The sequence below is a fragment of the Larimichthys crocea genome, chromosome X, assembly GCF_000972845.2.
Source record: "Larimichthys crocea isolate SSNF chromosome X, L_crocea_2.0, whole genome shotgun sequence".
Lineage (NCBI taxonomy): Eukaryota > Metazoa > Chordata > Actinopteri > Sciaenidae > Larimichthys > Larimichthys crocea.
The window spans coordinates 18,413,980-18,439,383 of NC_040020.1; the positions used below are offsets into that span (position 1 = coordinate 18,413,980).

The following is a 25,404-nucleotide window of genomic DNA, read 5'->3' on the forward strand; positions in this document are numbered from 1 at the left end:
GCTGGTTTGGGTTTGTTTCACATCAGTCATGGTGTGGTGAACAAGTGTTTCCTAGTGTACAAACAAGTGTTGATAGATTTTTAAAGTGAAGTGAAACCTTGTTGGACTGTCCTTCAGTGCCCCATGCCACTGGCCTGTCTAGTCTAAACTGTATGTTACAACTTTGTATAGTGGAGTGAAGCAGGTGGACAGAGCCTCCTAAAATAATAAATACCCTGATACAGAATGGCTTACCTGGAGTAGGTCAAGTTAACTGACAGTAGCTTGCTGCTGGGAACCCAGAGTGTTGGATGGCCTTGGGTATCATAGATGATCTTTAGCAGGAACTTCCTGTGGTCATCATAAATCTTCTCTGTTCGCAGCGTACGATCATAATCTACAGATAGCAAGTTCCTACCATTCACCTAAAGGAGTCGAGACACACAAATTAGATAGATAGATAGATAGATAGATAGATAGATAGATAGATAGATAGATAGATAGATAGATAGATAGATAGATAGATAGATAGATAGATAGATAGAATGACTGTATTTATCCCTGAAGGGAAATTAGGTCATCATAGCAGTCCGGTACATTTAAACCTACAGAAATACTAGTATACATTTTGTCCTGAGTGGAGTGGAATGGAGGGAGGTAATCCTCTGGGGAGTAAGAAATATCCGATAGATACAATAAACTGCTCCACCTTTTGCAACTTGAGGACATGTTGGGTCAACTTTGACTAAATGACTCAAATACTTTGAAATGAAGACAAAGAGTGCCAGTTCAGGTTTAGATCTTACTCAGTATCTTTTTTCTGTTTGTTTGATTTATTGCTACACAAAGAAACATGCAAAGAATGCTCCACAATGAAGGATTAGCCACCTGGCTGAACAAACAGACAAACAATAAATAAACCCAGGTGTTAAATTCTTGGCTGTTCAATTCAACATCTGCGCCTCAGCCAAAGAATTAAAACAAACTTCTGTTCCAAGACTCATAAAACACTGTAGCATCAGCAGCTAGCCACTCTTTATTACTTTCTAAATGACTTGCTATTTGTTCGAACTCCAATTTACGAAGACAGATAACCCAGGTTCAGCACTAAACTCACCTTATGGGTCCTTGAAGCAAGGGGAAATACTAAGATTTAGCCAATCAATTGTTTTACAGACCTATTTCATTAAAGAGAGAGTCTTGCTGGAAAATGTTCAAGAGTAATTTTTCTCATCTTTTTATTCAGCCACTCATTCATTTGTAAATTAGCACCAGTTGAATGCAGTGAGGTGAATAAAGAGGGCAGAGAAGGAGGATATTGGGATGGTGGCTAGTAGCCAGCTGGATGAAAAACAAGACCATCGGGATGACAGCCAAAAGCCATGCAGAGTGTGAGCCACACCATATCAGGGGAAACAAATCATTTTGCAGGTTGGCATGGTCTGTCACGTCCATGTGGGTCCAAGCACTGTGACTTTCATTCCAATGTAAAGCCAGACTCTCTCTGGCTCTCTGACAGTCCCCTTTAGCATAGAATTGCTCAACATAGGCTGGAATACATTTATTCAACTACATAGTATAAAGTGGCACTACTGGAAACATATTTGGGGTGTATTCATCAATCGCAAATTATTAGCTTTTCCTTTCTGTTACTGGGTCCTTGTATGCAAAGAACTGAGCTCCTGAAGTTTCTTCTGACTTTATGTCATAGTTTGATTGACTGAATGTTCTTCACCCATTTACCTTTTCCTCCAAGTCACTCATTTTATATCTTTTACAGCACTATGTCAATTGGCCCATTTGCAGCTTGAATTTTTTTTCTTATGCTGTCCTCTTTCTACAATCTCATATGTGTGTGCACTTTCACTTCTATCTTTACGAGAAGCAATTTAAGTAACTGACCTTCAGAGTTAGGACAGTTTTGAAAAATTAGGTCATGCTGCCCAGTTTTCACAGCCAATGTCCAATTTTAGGATGGATGTTAGGTTTGGATGTTAGGTTAGGAAGTTGTGTGTAGCAGTGGCATCCAGCAGTGTAATCGCTGATTGCAACCCTAATCATCTCACCGTTATATTTTCTAGTATGAAGCAAACTATGGTCACAACAAAACATGAAAAAAACACAAAAAGCCCATAGCTGGCATTTAGTTTATCCATTCGGAGCTACAGTAAAAACATTCAGTTTGGCCTTCTATGACCTCCTCTCTGTATACTGGAACTGGAATTATATATGTGTGTGTATTAAAGGATTCAATCATTTAAATATTTTTCATAATATTAAAACTCTGATTTGTGTGAGGAGTAGAATTAAATGGGTGGAATAGTGGAAGTCAAATACATGATTAACAACAAAAATGATGTTTTCATAATTCATTAAACTCAATCAATTAGTCCAAATGGACACAGGGAAATCCCATTCTCAATTTAAGAACATTTGTAGGTCAGCAGTCAGTCATGAAGCTTTCTATTGTTGCTGAAGAGTACTCACCCGGAGTTTTCTCCCAAACACGATGACCTTTCCCCGTGTCTGTTCTTTCCTGAACCTCCATTCCACCAGGTTCTGGCCATTCTCTCCCGGCAGTGTCATGTTGCGTCGGGCTACAGTCGGGTTAGCAGCACCTAGCAATGAGGAAGAATAAGACATGAATACCAACAATATATGACAGTGGAAAAGTCTAAAGCAGAATATCTAAAGCCAAAAAAAATCCCCCAAAAAACAACAAAATAACAGTGAATCAAAATGTGCTGTCCACTACATACACACAATTTCTACTGTGTGTAAAATGTTTGAGTGGGGCCTTCTCTCTAAATGCAACCTATTTACATGAATATGAACATATAATCTTCAGTATTACTGGAATTATGTTTCATCACTGTGTCCAGCCTCATCATGACTGATCTTTGTGTCTAAAGCTTTATACTTATTCTTCAGAACTTTCACTCACAGAGGGACATGCAGAGGTTTGATTCTGAGCTGAGGGTGACTTGATGCTGTGTAATATTTGAATGTGTTTAAAATGTCTGACAGCACGTAAAAACATTCACTTTACAGAGACCTGTGAACAAACTAACCAGGTTTTGATTCAGACTGTAATCCCCAATAATTATTGCACTTTGATACGGACTGAAGCACATGGGTCCTAATGCCTAAACTTATATGTGTAAAATATCTAAAAGTGATTGATCACACAATACTGAAGATTGTGAAAATTAAGAACCGAAAGATTTTGGAAAAAAGATTTTGAAAAAATCCTATTTCTATCACTGCCCATAAATAAAAGCAGCCATGTTTTTCATGAGAGTATATCCAACATTTTTCAAAACTGCATGAGCTAAATACAGCCCAAAGGCTGAAGCATGATGGTGGTGACCAAATGAAAGGCATTTTTGTTGTGTTTTTTTGTGTTATTGTGATATTTTCAGATACTTGCAAAGAAAACAGTGTGCCAAAAACATTTGTGTAGATTACATTACACAACATTAGATTACAGCTGGACAACTACATGACAATGACATCCCACTATACTTCTTCTCACAAACAAGCCCATAATTATATAAGAATAAGCATTCACTCTGTACCACCACTGTACCCCAGTGCTTTACAAATACTGCAGTATAAAAACAAATGAAGCTATTTAACAGGTTCTTTTTGATTTCAACTAATCTATAATGGAATTATTTTGCTTAAATTCAAGCTGAATTGTCACATATGTCGGTCTTTACAGGGCCTCACATTAGTCCACATTATACAATCAGGGTGTTCAAAGCAGCATACCTGCTAGTATATGAGGCTCTGTTTGGTAGTGTGTGTCCATCCCATTGGCATAGATGACCCTCAGTGAATGGTCATTACCCACCTGGTAGCTGTTCCGGAGCTGATCTATACGAGAGAAAGACACGTATCAGTAGTGTTCAATATGACAAATGTCAATGCACTGATGCAAACACACTGTGTTAATACTGAACTGAAGTAAGGAAGGAGGAGGCGAAGGAAAGAGCAAGAAAGTACAGGAGGGAGGGAGATAAAGGGATAAATATACAGAGAGAAAATGGTACAATTCATTTCTGTGGGCAGTGTTTGAACCTGCTAATGGTATTAACATCCACAGGCTCTCTTAATTACATTCCCTTTGACCTCTCACAGGGCTAATGGCCGTGGGTGTGTGTGTGTCTGTGTGTGTGTGAGATATGAGACACTTTTACTTAAATGATTCCCCTTTGACTGATTTTCTTTAAACAATGAACCAAAGTAGTTAGTAGAAGGGAAACCTTTCACAGTAATCAAGGGCACAGGAAAACACTGACACATTCAACACACTTCTTTTGTTACACATTTTACTACACAGTACACAGGGATGATCTTCTAAATCTCATTTTACACTTTGAGTTTGATTTTGTTTCACCAGGATCATTTAAAAAAAAAAAATAAAACGAGATTTTCCATAAACACCAGTGGAAAAAATATAGCTTTGGTTGGCTAAAGTCTTCAAGGTTTCAAGGTCAAATAATAATTACAAAGATCTGTGGCGAATGTAACAGCGACCATTGTATTTTTATCCACACACATCAATTTTATAGCACACAGGAAAGGTTTGTGCAATATATTATGAATGTGGAGAGACAGCCCATTATAACATAAAAAAATAAAGTAACTATATTAGCTTGTTTACAATTTCTGGCCTGCACCCAATGTGATTTCACATTACCGAGACCACTTTCACACTGGCACAGTGTGTGTGGTTTAGATGATAGGGAGGAGGTGAAACGATAAATAATGTACATGAATTGATGGAGAGGAATGCTACACTTGTCGATGGCTCTGAATAACTTATTACATTCCAATCAATACTGCTCTGCTGTGAGAGAGAGATCCCACTCTGTTTTCCTTCACACTCTGGGCACATGTAGCTCGTTCTGAAACAAATCACTGCCGGCCACTCGAGGCCTCGCTTCAACTGGCTCATTAGTTCAGATTTAACAAGGGCATCAGTGCTAAATTATTGTGTTCCCTCACTGTATAGACCCAACGTCTCACATGAAGGATGATGAGGATGGTAAGCTAGCATTTTTTCTTTCCTTTTGCAGTTCATAGGGGATGCTTTGACAGATAAATCCATAAGCCACTTCCTCATCTCAGATCAGTTCCTAAAAGGTTTAAAATAGAGATAGAACACTTTAAATCCTCTTTACAGCTTTCATTATCAACTGTAACACATGGTGCTGCTGTGATTTACTTTACTGCGTCATACTGCTTTTCAAAGTAAAAGGGAAGAGACTTGAAGATTGAGGCGGCGTTTATTTCAGTTGGTAGAGCAACTGCCCCATGTGTGAAGGCTCAGACCTTGCTGCAGTGGCCCAGGGTTCAAATCCGATCTGTGGCTCTTTGCTGCATGTCATTTCGTCTCTCTCTCCACATTCCTGTCACTCTTCAGCTGTCTCTGTCCCCCCAAAAAAAGGTCTACATTTATCTACATTTAGAAGAATTTAAAACACATTTTAAAAACAAGTGCACTTGTTAGGAAAGAGCTTCAGGCACTTTTATATGTTTATATCAAAGCTCCAGTCCACAGAATCAATAAAAATAAGGCCCTTTCTAATGCTCGTATTAGGATTAGAAGAAAAGGACTGCTCAGTGTCCTCATGAGCACTCAGGTTTGGAAACTGAAAAGAAATTTTAAATAAAACCCAGTTTGTGTACATTTCTTTCTTTGTGTTTGTCAGTAGTTCATAAGTCTGCATCAAAACACACTCTGGAGATTGGTCTGACATTTTCAGTCATTGCATCATGGTTTATGACATTACAACCACATGTCTAACTGTTCCAGAAAATGTGTCCTTTGTTCAAAACACTGCACAACTTTCTATCAGCTAATCCTATTTTCTCTGCTTTCTCTGGAGACAGTACACAGCTTTATGTGTCTTCAGTGTGAGGAAGAATTGGTTGAGATAATGATTGCTCCTTGAATACAAGTTGGGCTTTTTTCACAGTGACTTCCATGTGAATCACAGCTGCCTGTCAGTGATTTAAATAGAAACCGGGCACGGTTTTCGATTAAAGAAAAATGTTGAATAGAGAACACACAGTTTCTACTGGGACAATATTGTCCAGTATGTAAATAAATGCTCACGCACGCACGCACGCACGCACGCACACACACACACACACACGTGTAAGTGCCTTACCCTGCACCAGAGTGTAGAACGAGTCTATTGATGACAGGTTGGTTGTTATGGAAACATCCTCATCCCTCCCTGACGTCTCAATGTCCACAGCAACAGCCCCTGACGACATGTCGCCGTGGAGATTGGTCACCACGCCGGTAGGGAAGGTCACATTAGTTAGACGGCCCTCGCTGTCATAGCTACAAGGACACGATGCAATGAGGGACGAATAAAGGCACATTAGTCGGCATTACTCTAAATTACATTATAGGCACCTGTGTAAAAAAAATTACTAAATATTCTAGACACACACACACACAGCAGTGGCGGGTTTCTTACATCGGACTGTGGAATAGCAATTTCAGAAAAGGTAAAATTTTAAGTGGATCTCCCCAGAGACAGAGAGTAAAACTGATTGTTGTAACTGGAGGAAATACATTTTAAATTCAGTAAAATTCTGCTTGGTCATTTAAGTAACTTTTCAATTATTTTATGTCTCCTGCCCACTGCTCGCACAAAAACCTTCGTCTAGATATAAAAACTAATGAAATGACAACTTTGTCAGCTTAGCTTGACATCTTATACAGACCTGCAGATCAGAACAGATGAAGCTAGAGCTGAGAGAATTTAACTTGGTTAATGCTATTGAAAAAAAAAAGTACAGACATGTACAAAGATAGAAACATAGTCAAACTGCTCACTCATAGAAGGTAGTCCAGCCTATTTGGATGCTCTTGGTAGCCAGCAGGCCACTGTTGCCATGGTAACTAAACAAAACCAGTTCCTGACCCTGAGCCGTGAGAGTCTTCAGACCTCCATTTGTCCCGATGGTCAGCCAGATGACCTACACACATGCAGAGACACAATCAAACAGGGTTACAAACATTCTACAGGGATCAGGAATAATATCAGTATGACATGGAGTGCATGCATAAATCACCACATCACATCACATCTTCTCCACTTCAGAGAGCAGCACCTGCATGAACATTTCACTCCTTCAGTACTGCCTATTGTGTGTTGTACTGCTGTATCGACTTCAGTGATTATATATATATATATATATATATATTGCACTGTAAATTTCACTGTATGATCCTGGACTGTGTGTCGAAGAACACAGAACATTTATTCACATTACATCCTGGCAGGCTGTCAGGAGATTTTAATAATCAATATGCATATCACTCTGCTGTACCTCATGTTTTGACATTTAAAAAAACTGCAAAACTGTCATTCTGAGTCATTCAGATTTCAGGACACAGAACAAACTGAAGAAGAGGTTTTTCTTCAGCTTGAGGGTCACCTTGTGTAGGTGGCCTAACCTGTCGTCCATGTGCTCACTGCTAACTTCAGTTTCCATAGAAGCTATATTAGGTGTTGAAAACTGTGGTATTTTGTTCAGTGTTGCAGTAAAAAGTCAGAAGTGTTGGGACAGGACATTTAGATGAGATGACTAAACAAAAAAGGCGAGAACTAACATTTTATTTGAAATGATGTCACATTTTAATTGAATTATCTCATTTCGCATATCTCAGTGTCGAGATATGCGAAATGAGATAATTCAATTAAAATGTGCAGGACATTAACAAAAGTTTATTGGTTGTGTTTAGACCCATAAAAACCTTCATAGATTTTATTCAATCATATTATTTACTAGTTATTTTGATGTGAAGCTATGTATATACACTGTGTATATATTTATCAAGCATCATGTGAATAATTTTAGCTGAAAACCAAAATTTCACAACTGGGCACAGATGTAGAAACACCCAAATATGGACTGCATCTCTTAATAAGGAGACACTTTGCCCTAGTTCACCCACCTGCAACATGTGCCTATTAATCAGATATGCATATTAACCACAGCGCCTGTGACTTTAACTTGATCATCACATCACTAATCACTCCATATTATATTATTATAATATGTAATACGATAAATAGTCTGGGTTGTACAGTACAGTGTCTTAGCATCTTTCTTGCTTCCAAAATCACAAAATGGTGGAACCTCTTGTTAACCAATGTCTTCATATGAAAGTTCATTCTGTCAAGTTGAGCTGTGCAGCATGGCAAAAGACTTGTCTCACCTGATTGTCAGGGGCGACCACGCGTACAGGCATCCTGTTGGTATCTCTACGGATACGCAGGGTGTTCCCACTGCTGTCTGTCACCGCCGTTACATCCTCCTCATTGCTGAGTGAAGGAATGGAGGAAGTGAAAATTTGCAAGAGATTGCAGTCATCTTCAAATATGACACCCCAAAAGCAAATTATTTCCACATCCACACCAACCTGTAGCTGAAGTTGTATTTATAGTCTCCAGTGACCAGAGACATGGTGAATTGGTGAGTCCCATTTGTATCAAACACATAGAGCTCCTGAGAAGCTGGAGAGGCCACTTCATACGAGCTTGGACCTGACGCCAGGGAGCCTGAAGACACACAGTGAGTCAGTCAGTCAGAGAGAGACTTTTGAAACTAATTTATTTGATTTTCTATTATTATTTATTATTTCAGTCCATTAAACTCTTCCCAGCACCCTTTACAATTGACTGTGCTGTATGCAGAAGAACTTTGTTTGATCACTGTCTATAATGTGTATGGAATATATGTGGGGCTTCTTGAAGACCATGCACAATTTGGTCAGTAGTATACTGCTGTAGTAGCTGTTAACCCCTTCAATCAGTGTAGTAAGTGCATGCTGTGTGACTGCTGTTCTCAGTGGTTGGTATACAGCATCCTTTCTAGCCCAAACACGTGGTCCACATTCATCATGGTCTGCATTTGAAATTGCAGCAGACAACATAACACTGTGACAAATAATGTAGCCTGAAACTTTCAAATTATTTCTAATATTTGGATCCCCCTAAATACAGAAAGACACGGGGAGCAACATTACCCACACAGTGTGTGTGTGTGTGTGTACTGTATGCATACCAGTTGGTGGTTGGTTGCGTCGTATGGCTCGTATCCGGATGTTTCCCAGATCAGCCACATACAATGTCCCATCCGGAGACACCACCAAAGAGGAAGGACAGTTAAGCCGTGCGTCTTTAGCATAGCCGTCTCCTGTTTGATAGCAGTCACAGTTGGCATCGTTCTGCAGGACCAAGGGAGGGAGTGTGAGAGGAAGAAGTAGCAAACAAAGACAGAGGTAGAAAACAACACAGCATGAATAATTTAACTTGGCATATGTTATGGAGAAGAGAGAGGAGATTTGGGCACCACCAAAAAGTCAACAGGAAAAAAAAACATACTTTTTATTCTACTCGATTATTAATACACTGTCAAACTTTGTTATTACTTGACTGCGACACAGTGATTTTGAAATGAAGTGGTTCTGGTGAGCTGATGAACAAAACAGCTGTTTTGTGCCAGGAAATTTAAGATGAATGAATATACAGAACTAAAAGCTGGATGTGAAGACTGAGACTCAGTGTTAAACCATGTAACATATACAGTATAGGGAGTATGTGTGGTATATTACCTTGCAGTCACAGTCCGATGGTGCCCCAGCTAGATGGGTAATTTCTCCATCAGTTGACACCTAGTGGGATGAAGAAGAAGAAAAAGACATTTGAAAATCAAAATGCTATTACACCATGAGTACTGTGCCTGCATCTGGGGTTCAAATCTGACTTCTGAGACTACAATAAGATCAAATAATAATTGATACAAATGATACAGAACACAGGTTGTTTGCCAGGCAATGCCTTTTCTTAAGCCAGAGGGTGGAACAGGTACATCTCAGCACTGCTAATGATGGACTGTCAACTTGAATCCTGATCCTGAATCCTGACCACTACTACTGCTGACTTGGTCGTATGTATCTTTAAGATTACCTGTCGAATGCGGTGGATTTTCTTCTCATCTGTCTCTGCGATGTACAGGACTCCGCTGTAGGACAAGGCTATGGCTGTGGCTCCCTCTAACATGGTCTGAACTGCTCTCTTCCCCAGAGTATATTCTATACCAGGCACCTGACAGTGCATGGGACGACCTGCCACGATACGCACCTGAACACACACACACACACACACACACATGGATATAACTTAATCATTAAGCAATACCTTGTAATTGTTGTCAAAGAGAGATGAAGCTGTTTCATGAATTGAAATGAATCCAGGAGCAGCCCATGCTGCAGGAAGTGCCGTCAGTGTGGGTGTAAAGAATACCTGTCGGTTTTCAGTGATCTGCAGCACAACGTTGTTGTCCAGGACGTAGATGGAGTTATCCATGGGATTGATGGCTAAATCTGTGGGCCATTCTAATCGAACCTGGACAGAGGAGAGAGAGTTTGGCTTCACACACTACTCTGACTTGCTAAAGTCTCATTAAACCAGACTGCATTTTGCTCTCTGATACCACAGATTTAAATACTGATATACACCGTGCGTAGTGGTTCAATGTCCACAGATGGTTTACAAACAAAATATATATACTGTTTCCACGAAACATCTTCTACACTGTATTTGTATTCACCTGGAAATATATAAACCTGTAAAGATAGTCTATAAACACAGTGCTGGTCTACTGAATCACCTGGTTTGAACCAAAAGATGACATGATGAAGTGATAGTCTACAGGGAGCAGTACAGATACTGTTCATTCTGTATAATATATTCACATACATACTACACTGTCAAAAAATAGAACAACATGAATTTATGGAACGAGCTGTGAAACCTAACAGTGTGTGGGCTGCCAGTTCACTGTTTTCACGAGTCAACTCAGGAGGTCAACTCGAGGTCAGCTAGAAGTCAAACTGAGCTAAACTCTGCAGAGAAGGACACGTGGTCAGAGTTCAGACAACTTCAACAACTCAGCAAGAAATTCTTCTAATGATGCTGCCCAGAAAACACACACAAGCAGACACACTGCAAGTGTCAAGTATGAGACCTTCAAGGCTTAATCTTTTTTGCCTCTGCCTGGGTATATAGGGCTCTATATGTCTGATGGCACATCAGAACTAGCTATTATATAAATTGCATCTAAGACACAGAGTTACGTGACATGTTACCTGTCTTATGTGCATGCTAGTATCACAGGTCAAAGGTCGTGCAGAAGTCAGGTCATTGCTGCCCAGCACTGTGGAAATGATCCCATTCCGATCCACTTTCCTGATCATAGTGCCGTCCACAAAGTAGATCAAACCATTTCTGTCAACTGCAATCCCTGTAGGGAACAGACAAACAAAGAACACACACAGCTCAACACTACCATTCAATTGATCATTAATACATCAACACCCCGATTCCAAAGAGAAAACAAAAAGAGGCAGTCCTCCTTGTGGGGGAGTCCAGATGCAGCTGCAGCTGTTCATTTAAAAAGGACACAGTTAAAGAAAAATATGAATAAGAACATATTGTTTATAGAGCCACAGAGTCAGCCAAGATGAATATACTATATGAATGAAGATGTGAGACGTGATAAAAAAGTATTATATAGAGGAGCAAAGAAAAGATTCTGAACATGGTATAGAAATATATGGAGACATTGAACATGGTGTATTCATTTGAAATATGTTCACTCTCCCATGCTTAAATATCTTCTCATATCTAGATGGTAATAAGTACTTGCTCATGGTGGAATTGTTGGTCTCCGTAAATAATATTATATTATAGAGTATGGTCTAGACCTGTTCTGTATGGAAAGTGTCTGAGATAACTTCTGTTATGATTTGGAGCTATATAAATAAAGCTGACATGCTGAAGGCTTCATTGCTTTTCTCTGTCATTTACTGAGCTTGATGAAAAACGTTCAGCTACTACTTTCACATCTATTCTGAAAGCTTCTGAACCAGTTCTGTAAATGATACATTGGCCAACTCCATTTGGTACTTCTCTCATGCAAATGGGCACATGTTGCTGCAGTGTGAAAAAGTCTACCCAGAACCTCTGCACACACTGGGGACTGCAGTGGTGGAAGCTGTCCTCCCATAGTTAAAGTGTCCCTGTGGTTTACTGTCATTTTCTGTTCCCTACTGTTCTCCTCACAAGGAGCAGCACAGTAACCAAATGCGTCACCTCCTCCCCATCTTATTTCATTTCAGGTGCTGTATGCTGGCGTGTGGGGATTCTGTGCCTCCTGCACCAGTTTCCTTTTAGGGACACTTACTGTTCTCTGTTCTCTATCAAGGTGCACTGATTTGAAAAGGCATGGAAAGAGGTGATCTGATTGTTCATCACTGGACATACTAATATATCACAAATCCAACTGTTTGCATCGTGTACTTTGACATTATAAACCATTTATCTTCAATACCATTTCGATAAATTGTAAAGACTAAATACAGACTGGTAGTCCCCACGACAAAACTGTTTGGACCATGTCATATGCAAACAACTTGGAAAAATGTCAGCGGTTAACAGCTGAAAATGTTCATTATGAGAGATACATCCGATGAAAGACTGAAAAATAAATATTTTTCCAGCAATACTATACAGGTACACATAATGTCAATCACTTTTTTTCATAATGCTAATGACTAAACAGTATTTCAACACTTAAAACGCTTGTGAAAGATTGATTTGCTACATAACACTGGTAAACAGAGTGGGAAATTAATGTTTTAAAATGTAAACATCTACCAGCCACTGACAGACAGATGTTCAAATTCAGTAGCCACTCTATAGTAAATAGTATTTCATGTCTGAAATCTACGATACACTTTAGACATGTCTCAAGAGAACCCATAACCATCACGGACTCAAATTTCTTGCCACAAACATCAGCAACAAATACTGAATTTTTGTCTGGTGGTCATCTGTTTAGTTGTGTCTTATGTGATGATGGTATATGTCTAATGTTTGATGCTGTGTGGTCATTGATAAATGCTTGACAAATAAAGGATTTATTTCAACTTCAAAGGTCAGTTTTAATAAGAATAACCACCTACTTGTATTTATCTTTTGTGTGTATGTGTGTATGTTTATGTGTGCACCTTTAGGTCCCAGTAGCTGTGCCTCTGTAGCTTTTCTTCCATCTCCACATCGTGCTTCATCAAATGGAGGGCACTGCTCACCTGTACCAGCCACTACTTCTCCATTACCTGAACACACACACACACACACACACACCATGTATTTATTGCAAGTGTCTCTTTTGTCACTTATAGAAGCTCACTTATAATGCATAAATGTGAATACAATACATTCAATATTAATAACAAATATATTAATATGACTTTATGAAACACTGACTTCATGCTGTCTTACTGAGAAAAACAAGAGCATTCTTACTGATGAGGTCACGGGCACCACTGAGCATCTTGGGTCGGTAGATTCGGCGTGAGTTGGTGTCCGACACATAAAGCTGCCCCGTTACTGGGTCGGTGGCTAGATAGTAACGGTGAGCGGGATTGTTGCTGTGGTGAGAGTGGTGGCAGACAAAAGGGAAGAAACAAGAAGAAATGACTGTCATCATTGTGCATATTTACAGTTTTGTCCAGTTGCTAACACACTGAAATGACATGGATAGCACAAATATTTAAACTGACACACAGGGAGCAAAACCTCATCTCAAATCTCCAAAACTTTAAACACATTTTCTGCTTTACACACATTTTGCAATTCGAAGTGGCTCTTTTTAAGTGTACTGAACGCGGTTCTCTGCATAAAACACAACAATCTGACATAAAGTCACATGTTTGCAATTTCAAAATACTGCCATTTAAAATGACACTACATGAGCTCATTGGCCACTATATGTGGCACCTGGCCGAACAGGTAGCACATGGTGTTATGTAATTGTTAACACTTCAATCAGGAAGTAAGCAATAAAAGAGAACAGGTGAGCATCTTTTTTTCTTTTACAACAACAACAGAAGACATTGCTGAGAGAGGAAGAGGAAGAGGGAGGGTGAGAATGAGAGGGGGAGGAAGAGCGAGAGGTCGGGGTAGAGCAGTGTTGTCTAATTATTTTTGCTTTCCTCTTTATTTTTTTATTTTTCATTATTTCTGACATTGCATTTTTCAGCTTCCTGTTTTGTGAGCATATTTTAGTTCACTCCAATGTAAATATGTCTGCTGTGCATATGTTGCACTGACTTGTTTGGTGAAAAATATTTCAATAGCACGTGTGTGTATCTGCAAATATTTCTGTGCTTGTGAACAATCTGAAGAATTCTCTACAGTTTGAACTATGGTAGTATTATGGCAAAGCATACTAAAGATGAGAGTGCTTTTCATTATGCCCAATAGTGTGTAGTTGGTTAGACAAAAATCTGTAATCTGTAATACGAATGAAGTGTGTGCCATCTGCTGCTTCATTTTGCGGGATATATGAGGTATTTTGCAGTTTGGGTGTGTGGTTTGGTGAATTGTGTTAGTGTTTTGATAAAAACAGCCTAGTTTGCAAAATTGTGTTTAAGCAATTGGAAAAAACTGTAATGTCAGCACCTCTGATATCACTGACTTCAACATTTAAAGGGTAACACCTAGTTTGAAACACACAAACACTAAAATCAAGTCTAAGGCTTGCAGTTTTACCAGTGGGTTAAAAACTTACAATGAAAATGATGTGGAAATAAAGAAGACTTGCTGATGATAATGAAAAAGTAATGAAAAAAAGAGGGTTGATGAAACTGGTGTTAATTTACTGCCAGTGGAGTAGCGGGTGGTTGGTGTGTGTGTTTGTCTGTGTGAGAGAGAGGGAATGCTGGGTGATTGTGTGTTGCTATTTCTGCGTATATGTTTTGGATTATTTCGTCTATAATTAAGTGTATGGACGATAAAGCATCAGTGAGAAAGTAAGAGTGCTGTTATGCTGTGCGTGTGTGTGTGTGTGTGTGACTGTGTGAGTACTGACAGCAGGTTTGTCTGTCTGTCAGTCTGAACAGCTGAACAGAAATGGGTGATGGGCCATCACTTCTCTGTGACACACTATTAATGATGCCTGCCACACTGTCATGTTAGAATGGAAAATCCATCACACACACACACACACACACACACACCTCTGGCCATAAGTCTGCGTGGTGGTGATAATCAGCAGATGATCACAGGCTGTTAATTAAGACACCTAAAACTGATTTATCGGCCGATATTAGGCATTTTCCAAACTATCGGCATCAGCATTTATATTGGTTGATAAATGAATATTTTAAAAAATGGACGAGACACCCTTCAACCATGTTATGAGTGTTGCCATTGCATATTTTGTCCACCAGGTGGCACTCTACCACGTCCCTGTTGGCAACACTGTTCAGAATGCCACAAACCCTACAACCAGCTGATCCAGCCACAAACCCTACAACCAGCTGATCAAGCCACAAACCCTACAACCAGCTGATCCAACCACAAACCAAACAGCTGATCCAGCCAGAGTCGGGCAGTTATCCACGACTGAGATCATCGTGAAGTGTGTTCATGGTAAGCTGGCAACTGTCACAAGACATACATTGCTTTAATAACAATTAAAAGAACATCACCATCAGTTCTCTAAACTCAAATAAGCATGACAACGCTGGGCGTTCTAACACATCACTTGAATTCCCTCTTTTTTGTTTTCCAATCCTCTTCTGCAGTTTACTTTGAGAAATTATATCATCCTCCGCCCACTCTTATACTAAACACAAGAGGCTTGCAGACATGCTCCTTGCAATTTATCCATACTCTCGTTACAACTTTATACGGGCTGACACATTGCCTGTTTCAATTCAAGACAATTTTAACCCATGATGGATGCCAGTGTGGCATACAAAGGCGTCCTCCTGAGAACCAAGGGAAAAAAATGTCTTACAATTTCTGTTTTTTTGTGATTTCCTATCTATTTGGGCCTAAAAAAAACACCTTACAATTTTAATTTTTTTAAATATATTTTTTATTTTAATTTTACAACATGTCCATTGTAGAGGACAACAGGACGATATCTGCATGAAAATAGCAACGGAGCAACAGTGAAAATATAACAGAATTTAGAATTTAGACATAGAACATAACTATCATAAGTATAATTTTCTTCTTCTTCTGGATAATTTAGGTGTGATAATCCTGGAAGCATGATTTCTTTTTGGTTATGCAGAGGAACATCTTGCATTTGGTGCACCTCATGTATGTTTTGCCGTTGCATCCCTTGTTCCGGCATCTTTCTGCATGTTTGATGTCCATCATCTCTGGCATATGTCTGGCTCCTAGCCTGCGTACAGATGGCTCTGGTTGTGGGATTCTTTTTTTGGTTGGTGGCTGATACTCATCCTCACTGTCTTCACTGCTGTCATCAAATGCAAGGCTATCCAGCAGCTCTTCAGCCAGGTGCAATTTGAAGTCCAGGTACTGCTGGGTGTTCTTAGCTGGTCGATTCAGCACTTTGCTGTCAGACTTGTACTGGATCCAAGAGTTTGTGATGGCAACATCAAAGAAATGTGTCATCACACGTGACGTCCACTTCTTGGTCCTGGTTGACATGCGGTAGAAGCTCAGCATTCGGTCACAGAGGTCTACGCCACCCATGTTGTCATTGTATTGCCTTATTACTGCTGGCCGTCTCACCTGGACATGACATTTTTCTTTTTTGGACCATCTCCTGCAGATATCCTCTGGATCTCTCCCATAGACAGTGGAGGCCATCAGAACTGGTTTATTGTCAAACCATTTTGTCACTGCCAGCTCAGGTCCCCTCCGGACCAACGTCACTGAAGCCCCTCTCCCTTCTTGTCTCAGCTGCTTATCTCCTGGCAGCTGGCATTGCTTTGGAACCCTGTTCTTCATGATGGTTCCAGTTGCTGGGAGACCCTTTGAGAGCAAAGCGTCCATGAGATTGATTGATGTGAAATAACGATCAAAGAACACTTTAGGTCCGGTAGGAACTGACTCAACCATTCTCAAGACTGCTGCAGCTCCAACTCCCAGTCTTTGACCCCTGAATGTGTTCTTGCCCTGATAGATCTCAAAATCCAGGACCAGACCGTTTGGCGAGGCAAGCACAAAAACCTTTAGGCCAGTAGGGTTTGGCTTTCCTGGGACATACTGCCTGACTGGGCAGCGGCCTGTGAATGGGATGATTTGCTCGTCAACACACACCTTGTCACTCCTTGGAAGGCTGAGACAACCTTGCCTCACACGGTCAAGCAATGGTCTGACTCTCCAAAGAATGTCTGACTCCTTTGCCTCTTCAGTTATATCCAGGTCATTGACAATCTTGAGTGAGCTCCTCAGCTTGTGGAACCTATCTCTTGTCATCTTCCTGCTAATAACTGGCACTTTAGTCTTTTCAGCCCAAAACATTTTGACCCTGGGATAGCCAAGGCATGCCATGTTTATTGATATGCCAAAGAAAATTTTGATTTCTTGGGCAGTAGTATTCAGTGACACTCCTGTAGTTTGCAGCTGTCTTTGATTTGTAAAAGCTGCCAGATCCTCAAATATTTTGTAATCTATGTACTGTGAAAAGTACTGGATTGGACTCCAGTGTTCACGGATTTTAGGGTCATCTTGATCGGCAGGAAGCTCAGGTAGCACAGGTGTGAATCTGGATGGATAAAAAGCAACAGTTAATTTTTTTCACATCACTTTGGATTAATGCAGTAATTTCAGTCTCATGGATGTGATATGACTCCCTATTGACCAACTTTCTAAGCATATTTTTAGGCAAATTACATCATACATCATAGTAGTAGTATTGCACATACTACAATAATCTAGCACAGGGGTGCCCACACTTACACGCTTCGTGAGCTTCTTTTCAAATGACCAAGTCAAAGTGATCTACGGGGAGGGGGGGCGCACGGTGTACGGACGGCCCAACATACTGTCGGCTGCGGCGGTGTGTGTGGGTGGACGGCTCTGCGATCGACTGGATCATGTCTGGCGATCGACCGGTAGCTCGCGATCGACGTATTGGGCACCCCTGATCTAGCATGATCATAAAATGTAATACATTAGCCTGAAACTAACTAAACTAAAAACAACATACAAGTCAGTCCTGGCCCACAGAGCACGACGACTTTGCTGTTCCCTCTCTGCCTCTAACTCAGTCTCATCAGATTCTCCTGCATCTTCTTCCTCTTCTTCTTCATCATCATCTTCACCTATCACAGGCTGATACTCATCCTCATCCTTTTCCTCATCTGACAGCTCCAAATCTGAATCTCCCTCTACTATCTTGTACAGAATCCTCTCTGCTTCACTTCTTTCTCCTACAAGAATGTGCAGTCAATAAATACATTAACATGGTCCCGGTGTCCACTACAGTTGACATTCATTAAATGACTGTTATTTCAGAACAGAAATAATAAAACTGTTTTCAGATGTAAAAATATTGTTTTTAACATGTTTATGAAACTGTTTTCAGATGTAAAAATATTGTTTTTAACATGTTTATGAACAAGAATATATATAGTTTTCATGGTAAAATAGAAAAAGATAAAGAATATTTGACTTACTTCTCCTCTTTCCATAAAATGTGGTTGCTGGTATGGCAGACATCTTCATAGAGGAAAAAAATAAACTTCCCAGCATGCAAAGCCATCACATGACACATCACTGGAAAGGCCTGGATGTCCTCTACAGAATACTATAGGGCTTGATAGGGTAACTCAATACTTAAGAAAGGTGCAGGTGAACACAATGTTCATTATGGAGGACATAAATTAATAGGCCGGGTCTCAGGAGGATATAGGTAGAATTTCATTTGTCACCTCAATGGCCTACCCAAGAAGTCTTGGTGCCCCGTACAGGCACTTACTTTTTCACTTACTTTAATTGTTTGTTTGGTTTTCTCCATGTATTTACATGGCTTAACATGTTCTAACACATAGATGTTGCTTCTGGCATTGTTTCCGGAGCCATAGGTATATTAGCTGTATGCAGTAACCCTTTCTAAATCGTTCCAAGGGGAAAAGAAAAAAAAAGCATTTGTTTGCTTATCGACATTTTCTCTGTGACCTATAGGGTCAATTATGTTAAAACAAGGGATGAGACCCCGGAAGGTTAGCTTAGCTGCTAGCTGTGAGCATGGGTGCTCAGAAGATGTTAAGGGTTAAGGGTTCAGCCCACAGAGCGGTCACAAATGCTGTCAATGTTTTGAGTATGTGTGTTTTTATTTAATTTAGTGAGATCCCTCCCACACTCCACTTTCCCTTTTAAAATAGCCGAAAAGGGTTTCAAATATCTGGGGGTGTTCATCACCAATCTTCAAAGAACTTTTTCAGAAGAATTTTCAGCCGTTATTAGATAAATGCAAGTCAGACTTGTCCAGATGGGCTGCCTTACCCCTGTCCCTTGCAGGCCGAGTTAATCTCATTAAGATGGTTATTCCTCCAAAATTTCTGTATCTTTTTCAACACATCCCAATTTGTCTCAATAAATCCTTTTTCACTAATCTAGACCAACAACTTAATGCTTTTATCTGGCAGAATAAGCCAGCCCGTATAAAAAAAAACATCCTTCAACTCCCCAAATCGGAAGGGGGACTAGTACTGCCAAATTTCCGCCACTATTTTTGGGCCTGCAATATTAATAAACTTACTTATTGGCTCCAGGGTGAGGGTGTAGGCACCTGCCCACCCTGGGCTCATACTGAGATATCATCTTCCTCCTGTTCTCTACACTCTACGATCTGCTCACAGCTCCCCATGAGTGCCCGTGATGTCTCACTGAATCCGGTCGTCACCAATACAATAAAAATCTGGATCCAGTTCAGGAAACAGCATGGCTTGCACAGGGCCTCAACCCTCGCCCCAGTTTTGAACAATCATGCATTTCTCCCTTCCCACTCTGACCCCACGTTTCGCATATGGTCTGATAAGGGTCTTAGAACACTTAATGACCTGTATGAAGAGGGTGTTTTTACATCTTTTGCATCCATGTCAGAAAAATACAACTTACCTAATAGTCACTTCTTCCGGTACCTTCAGATGAGACACTTTATTCAAAAGCAGTTCCCGCATTTTCCAAATCGCCCCCCTGAAGCTGAAATAGACCAATTATTATCTCCTGACCTGCGACATAAGCGACTGATATCTGTCATTTATAACAAGATTGCACTTCTGAGCCCAACCCCCACCGTATCGGCTAAAAATGCATGGGAAAAGGACCTGAGCGTAGACATTACTGAGGTCCAGTGGAGAGACATGTTAAAGCTGATCCATTCTTCGTCGATTTGCGCTAGGCACGGTCTTTTACAGTGGAAGGTGCTTCACAGAGCTCATTTCACTAATAACAAATTAGCAAAGATATATCCGAGTCAGAGTGATGCCTGTAACCGCTGCAAACAGTCCCCAGCCGACCATGTACATATGTTTTGGACGTGCCTGAGGTTGACTAACTTCTGGTCCAGTGTATTCCAAACTCTCACACAGGCCCTTAACGCAAATTTAGAACCGAATCCCCTGACTGCCCTTTTTGGTCTCACTCTGTCTAAAAATCTTCCCGTCTCTATACGACATGTTATTGCTTTCACCACCCTTCTAGCCAGGCGGTCCATTCTCCTGAAGTGGAGGCAGGTTTCCCCACCAACCCACAGCAGTTGGATACGGGATATTTTACAATGTTTAAAGTTAGAGAAGTTGAGGTTCTTGCAGAAGGGATCTCTGGCAGCTTTTCATAATACTTGGGACCCACTGCTGGCTTATATTAGTAACAGTCTCAATGTCACTCCTGATGATGCTGAGGATGCCTCTTAACAATTTGGAAGAGAGAGTACCCCCCCCCCCCCTCCTTTTTTCTGATCTATCTATTCTCTCCATCCTTTCTTTTCTCTTTCTTAAATCCTACTGTACTACATGTTTATTGTGTGTTGATGTGATATGTTGTGTAACTTAACCACCTATTGTGACTACTTCTGATATGGGTTGGTGGGAGGGACAGGGGGATTCGGGTAGGGGTTTTCTTTTTGTCTAATCAAACAGCTTGTGCATAAAAGTTAGCTTTTCTTTTACACGTGTGTGAAATCCAGTGACGCAAGTGTGCACTGCCGTCGTTCAGCCACAGCATTAACGAGTCACATAATGGATTTAGTGCATCACTAGGTAGTAGATTTTAGAAGGCAGGCAGCAAATGATGATTGAAAATTGTTTGTTGTAACTTGTACATATAATTAGTGTTAGGGAAATCTGTTTTCTGTTTTCTTTTTTAAATATATATATCGGCTGATATATCGGAATATTGGATTTTTAAATCACCAAATATGGAATATGGGATATGGCCTTAAAAATCCCATATCAGTCGGACTCTACTGGTGAGGCCCAGACGTGCTGATAAGCATGCCCTTTTGTTTTCATTGAACCCTTATTTAGGCAGAGCGATCCATTGAAGACTGAAACACTTTCAAGATTCAGAATAGGCAGCAGTATAGACAGAATGCATGGCATCAGGCATTGTGCACATTAAAACCAATGCAAAAACAGCACTGGAAGATGGAAGGACTTAATTAAATTCAGTGAATAATTTCTGTCAGAATTCAGTGTGAACACAGTCTGTCTGCTTCCACCTGTCTGCAAGAGCCATCCTGTTAATTAAACACAATGACATCCTGACAATTCTGTCTCCTCTTTTATCATTTTCATCCTCAGATTTTAAACATTTAATGAGGTTCACTTTTATTTTCCCATGAACCAACAGAACAACTTGTGAAGATGTTTTTGATGGCAAAGCTAATTTAAGACGTGTGTGTGTGTTCAGTTAAACAGCCCGGAGGATGAACTTGACATGGTTGGCACTTGATCACCTAAACATGCCAGGACACATTAAAATATGTGACTGAACAAGATATAGGACGAAGTGAGGGCAGCAGCAGAAAGACAAAAGAATGAATATATATATATATATAATATATATATATATAATATATATATATATCTATATATATATAATATATATATATATATATATGACTCACTGAAGGGATGGAATGAAAAAAATGGAAGGAAATAAATGAAGAATAAGGAAAAGAAGGGATTAAAGCAGGAAGAACAGTATGGCTGTAAAAGAAGAGAAAACAAAAAAAAGTCTTAAATGAGGAACGTAGAGTCAAGCTGGTGTGAATAAGTGAAGGAAGGACAGAAGGTAGAAAAATGCTCCTCTACCTGAGAGGAAATTGTGTTTTAATTAAAAAGTTACATTTAATTTAAAACTATATTTGGACGGGTCAAAAAAATGAAATCCAATCATTGTGTCTTGCCAGTGGCAAAGAAGCTCCAGGTATGGTGCTGCTTTGTACGCGTGTGAGGAGATACAGAAGAAAACTAACTGGGCTGAGCGTCATTTTCAGAAGAGACGAAAGAGAAAAGGATGAGACGAGACAGAGCTGCATTTCCTAATGTTTCAGCCTGAATCACAGAGTGAGCATTGCATTGTAAAGAAGGATGGAGCACTGAACGTGATGACGGATGCATCTTCACTGACTTCAGAAAACCAAATTAAACACAGGATTTACCCACATGGCAGCCTTATGGCATATACAGTAACATGGATCAGGTTTAGATTAAGTTTTTTAAAAAATGGTTGAGTTAAGATATGTACTTTGTTAATTACCAGGTGGTTAAAGGTAGGGAAAGATCAACCACCCACCCAAGCTTCTCTGTTTGAGACATGTCAACAGATGCTGATTTTGGGGCACTTACTGGGGGGTTGCAACCCATGACAAGTATGCCAGCTTGGGCACACTAAACCCATGTTATATTAATCTGGTTCCAAAATTAGGTTAGTGATAAAAGCATAATGTGTTCATTCTGAAAATATATGTTATTTAAAAAAAACACACTCTTCACGCTGAGGGCTGCTGTATAACAACATGAGTGCCGTACCTGGCAAAGAGGAGACCACACAACTAAAGGAAATGACAGGGCAAGTGCTTTTTTTCTCACAGCAGAGGAATCAACATCAAGAAAATGTTTGACATCACCAAAGACAAGAGTGATGGGGAAGCAGAGAGGGTTCACTGAATTCACCCTGTCATGGAGTTTTCTGGTATTATTATTTACTAGGAAAAGTTGAGAAAAGTCTGATGTTTCCTCTGCAATGGACATAGAAGAGTTTATCTTGTTGTTTATTTGGACAGTGCCCATTAGGTGGCAGCGAGCAGCAGGACATGCCATCACTAAATTGCCTCTCAACATCAGAGTACTTTAAAACTTGAGATTTGAATTTTCCACTAGACTAAGCAGCCAAAGGAACGGAAAGGGATCACACTAGTTTGTGAACCAAATTCATATTTTACTTGTATAAATAACTAAGTGTCCGCCTGGCTGCCTCAGCTTCAAGCTCTTCCTTGTTGTTGGAGTTAAATTTAAGGAGGGGATCAAAAATGATATGTATCATTCTATCCATTCATGATAATTAAATTTATGAACGCATGTAGTGATGATCACTGAACTGCTCTGCACAGCCCTGTCACTGAGCCTCTTTTAGCTCCTTGTTTTGGTTTTCGGACAGATACTGTACTCTTATCAACTCTTCTCCAGCCACAACCAATATCAGTATCTCATAAAGCCTCTGCGCACTAACCTGCTCAGCACCAAGCGGCACAAAGACCAAGCTAGCAGCCAGCTGGTGAACAAGCTGAACTCTGTTATATACTTGCAGGTATTTTAATCTATAACAATGCATGTTCATTATTTATATAAAATGGTAATATCTTTGGTATGTACAAATGGTAAATGGGCTGTACTTATATATCTCCTTTCTAGTCTTCCGACCACTCAAAGCACTTTAACACTACATATCTCATTCACCCATTCACACACATTCATACACTGATGGCATTGGCTACCATGCAAGGTGCCAACTGCTCATCAGTTTGAGGAGCTAACCATTCATACACATTCACACACTGATGGCACAGCCTTCAGGAGCAATTTGGGGTTCAGTATCTTTCCCAAGATACTTCGACATGCAGACTGGAGGAGCCGGGGATTGAAACGCCGATCATCTGATTAGTGGACGACCCGCTCTGCCTCTGAGCCACAGCAAGTTTGTATATATATATATAAATATATAGTTTTTTTGTGTGTACTCTTTCTATGAACTATGGATCAACTTGAAAGAATATAAATACAACAATGAAGGTGTCACTGGGAGAGGGGTGGATAAAGAGACTGGAATATAAATCAGAGAGAAATAAGGTAGACCAGTAACCATAATCAGCACCCACCCATCCACCACCCTACCCCACATCTCTCCTTGCCAGGGGCTGCTAAAAATTATCACTGTGTTGTTCATCTGAGCTGACAACAAAAGAGCAGAGAACTCGATTTGGTGTGAACAACCAAGACGAGAGCAGAAAAGAGAATGAGACTGAGGAAGACGATAAGCATCAGGCCTCATTCCTCCTTATTGAGAGTCATATTGCAACATTACTGATTAGCCAGTAAATGGATCCACGTTTCTAGATTTTATCAATTACATTGGTGAGTGAAATTTGATCATGACAGATACCAAAGTTATAATTACTTGGACTGCCTGACAATACACCCATGGAATCTTTAGTCGCTCAGCTTAAGCATCAATATCCTTTGCATAAGATTATTTATTTAGTTTGCAGAACACTTCCCTAGTTATTTTGAAATGTGCTTGGGACAATGATTTCTGTCTCTGTCAGATATTCTTTGATTGACATATTTGGTGGATGCCAAATAGATTAGCAGCATTACACAAAGTGACAAGTGACAACAAAGAATAAAAATATACTATAAAGCAAACTATACATAATAAAATATCAAAAAAGCAATAGTAAGTAGTAAATATGTCAAGAGAGGATTGAATTACATCATTGCAACCGTTATGATGATTTAATTAACAAGAATTCTTCTAAAGTGGAAAAAGGCCTCTCAGTTATGTTTTAACATATATCATATATCATATGATATATGATATATGACATATCATTTGATTAATTTAAAACCAGAGAATTTCAGAATTTTGGAAATATTCCAAATCGGAAACTCCATGGTAATTATGGAAATTTATGTGAATTAACTGTAAATGTTGGGTAATTTAAACAAACTGTATCATATCCAAACATGAATCTAAACATTTTGTTTTGTCATAAGCAGACATGCAAAATAAAACAATTACAAAACATTTCAACAGATTTATTTGTAAGTAGAACTTTATCAAGTTTTAATTATTTTATTGAACAATATTATGTAGTCCACAAGCTCAAATGTGTGTCTTCAACAGTCTCTGTGTGCTCTGGGCTCTAAATTGTGGTCCAGGTACAGAAATCACCTGTGCAGGTAGGGGGCGTAGCCTCAATAGCCCTGCAGTAAGCAGTGTGCTATGTGCATGTGACTGAGGAATAGCAGATATTCAAGTGGAACTG

General features: G+C 39.8%; 2 protein-coding genes across 8 annotated transcripts in view; both read right to left on the minus strand.

The window, feature by feature from the left end:
* Nucleotides 1–25,404, minus strand: part of tenm3 (teneurin transmembrane protein 3) — a 229,612-nt gene that overhangs the window by 19,032 nt on the left and 185,176 nt on the right. For all 7 annotated transcript variants that reach the window (XM_027282804.1, XM_027282802.1, XM_027282801.1 and 4 more), the window contains 14 exons: nucleotides 13,386–13,510; nucleotides 13,088–13,195; nucleotides 11,165–11,319; nucleotides 10,320–10,421; nucleotides 9,984–10,157; nucleotides 9,629–9,688; nucleotides 9,079–9,241; nucleotides 8,435–8,573; nucleotides 8,231–8,336; nucleotides 6,842–6,984; nucleotides 6,162–6,340; nucleotides 3,754–3,858; nucleotides 2,467–2,597; nucleotides 235–404 (listed from right to left, as the gene is read on the minus strand). In XM_027282804.1, coding sequence (XP_027138605.1) covers nucleotides 235–404; nucleotides 2,467–2,597; nucleotides 3,754–3,858; nucleotides 6,162–6,340; nucleotides 6,842–6,984; nucleotides 8,231–8,336; nucleotides 8,435–8,573; nucleotides 9,079–9,241; nucleotides 9,629–9,688; nucleotides 9,984–10,157; nucleotides 10,320–10,421; nucleotides 11,165–11,319; nucleotides 13,088–13,195; nucleotides 13,386–13,510 — 1,860 coding nt within the window. The remainder of the gene's footprint in view (nucleotides 1–234; nucleotides 405–2,466; nucleotides 2,598–3,753; nucleotides 3,859–6,161; nucleotides 6,341–6,841; nucleotides 6,985–8,230; nucleotides 8,337–8,434; nucleotides 8,574–9,078; nucleotides 9,242–9,628; nucleotides 9,689–9,983; nucleotides 10,158–10,319; nucleotides 10,422–11,164; nucleotides 11,320–13,087; nucleotides 13,196–13,385; nucleotides 13,511–25,404) is intronic.
* On the minus strand, nucleotides 16,074–18,942 carry LOC109140120 (piggyBac transposable element-derived protein 3-like). Its single transcript, XM_019265921.2, has 2 exons — nucleotides 18,527–18,942; nucleotides 16,074–17,613 (listed from the first exon to the last, which is right to left on the minus strand). The coding sequence occupies exons 1-2, from the start codon at nucleotides 18,622–18,624 to the stop codon at nucleotides 16,122–16,124; spliced, it is 1,590 nt and encodes a 529-aa protein (XP_019121466.2). The 5' UTR covers nucleotides 18,625–18,942; the 3' UTR covers nucleotides 16,074–16,121.

Coding starts and splice junctions, on each gene's coding strand:
- LOC109140120 (XM_019265921.2), bottom strand. CDS start 18,624: ATGTGTCATGTGATGGCTTTGCATGCTGGGAAGTTTATTTTTTTCCTC. Junction 17,614..18,526: donor ATTTTATGGAAAGAGGAGAA/GTAAGTCAAATA, acceptor TTATCCATCCAG/ATTCACACCTGTGCTACCTG.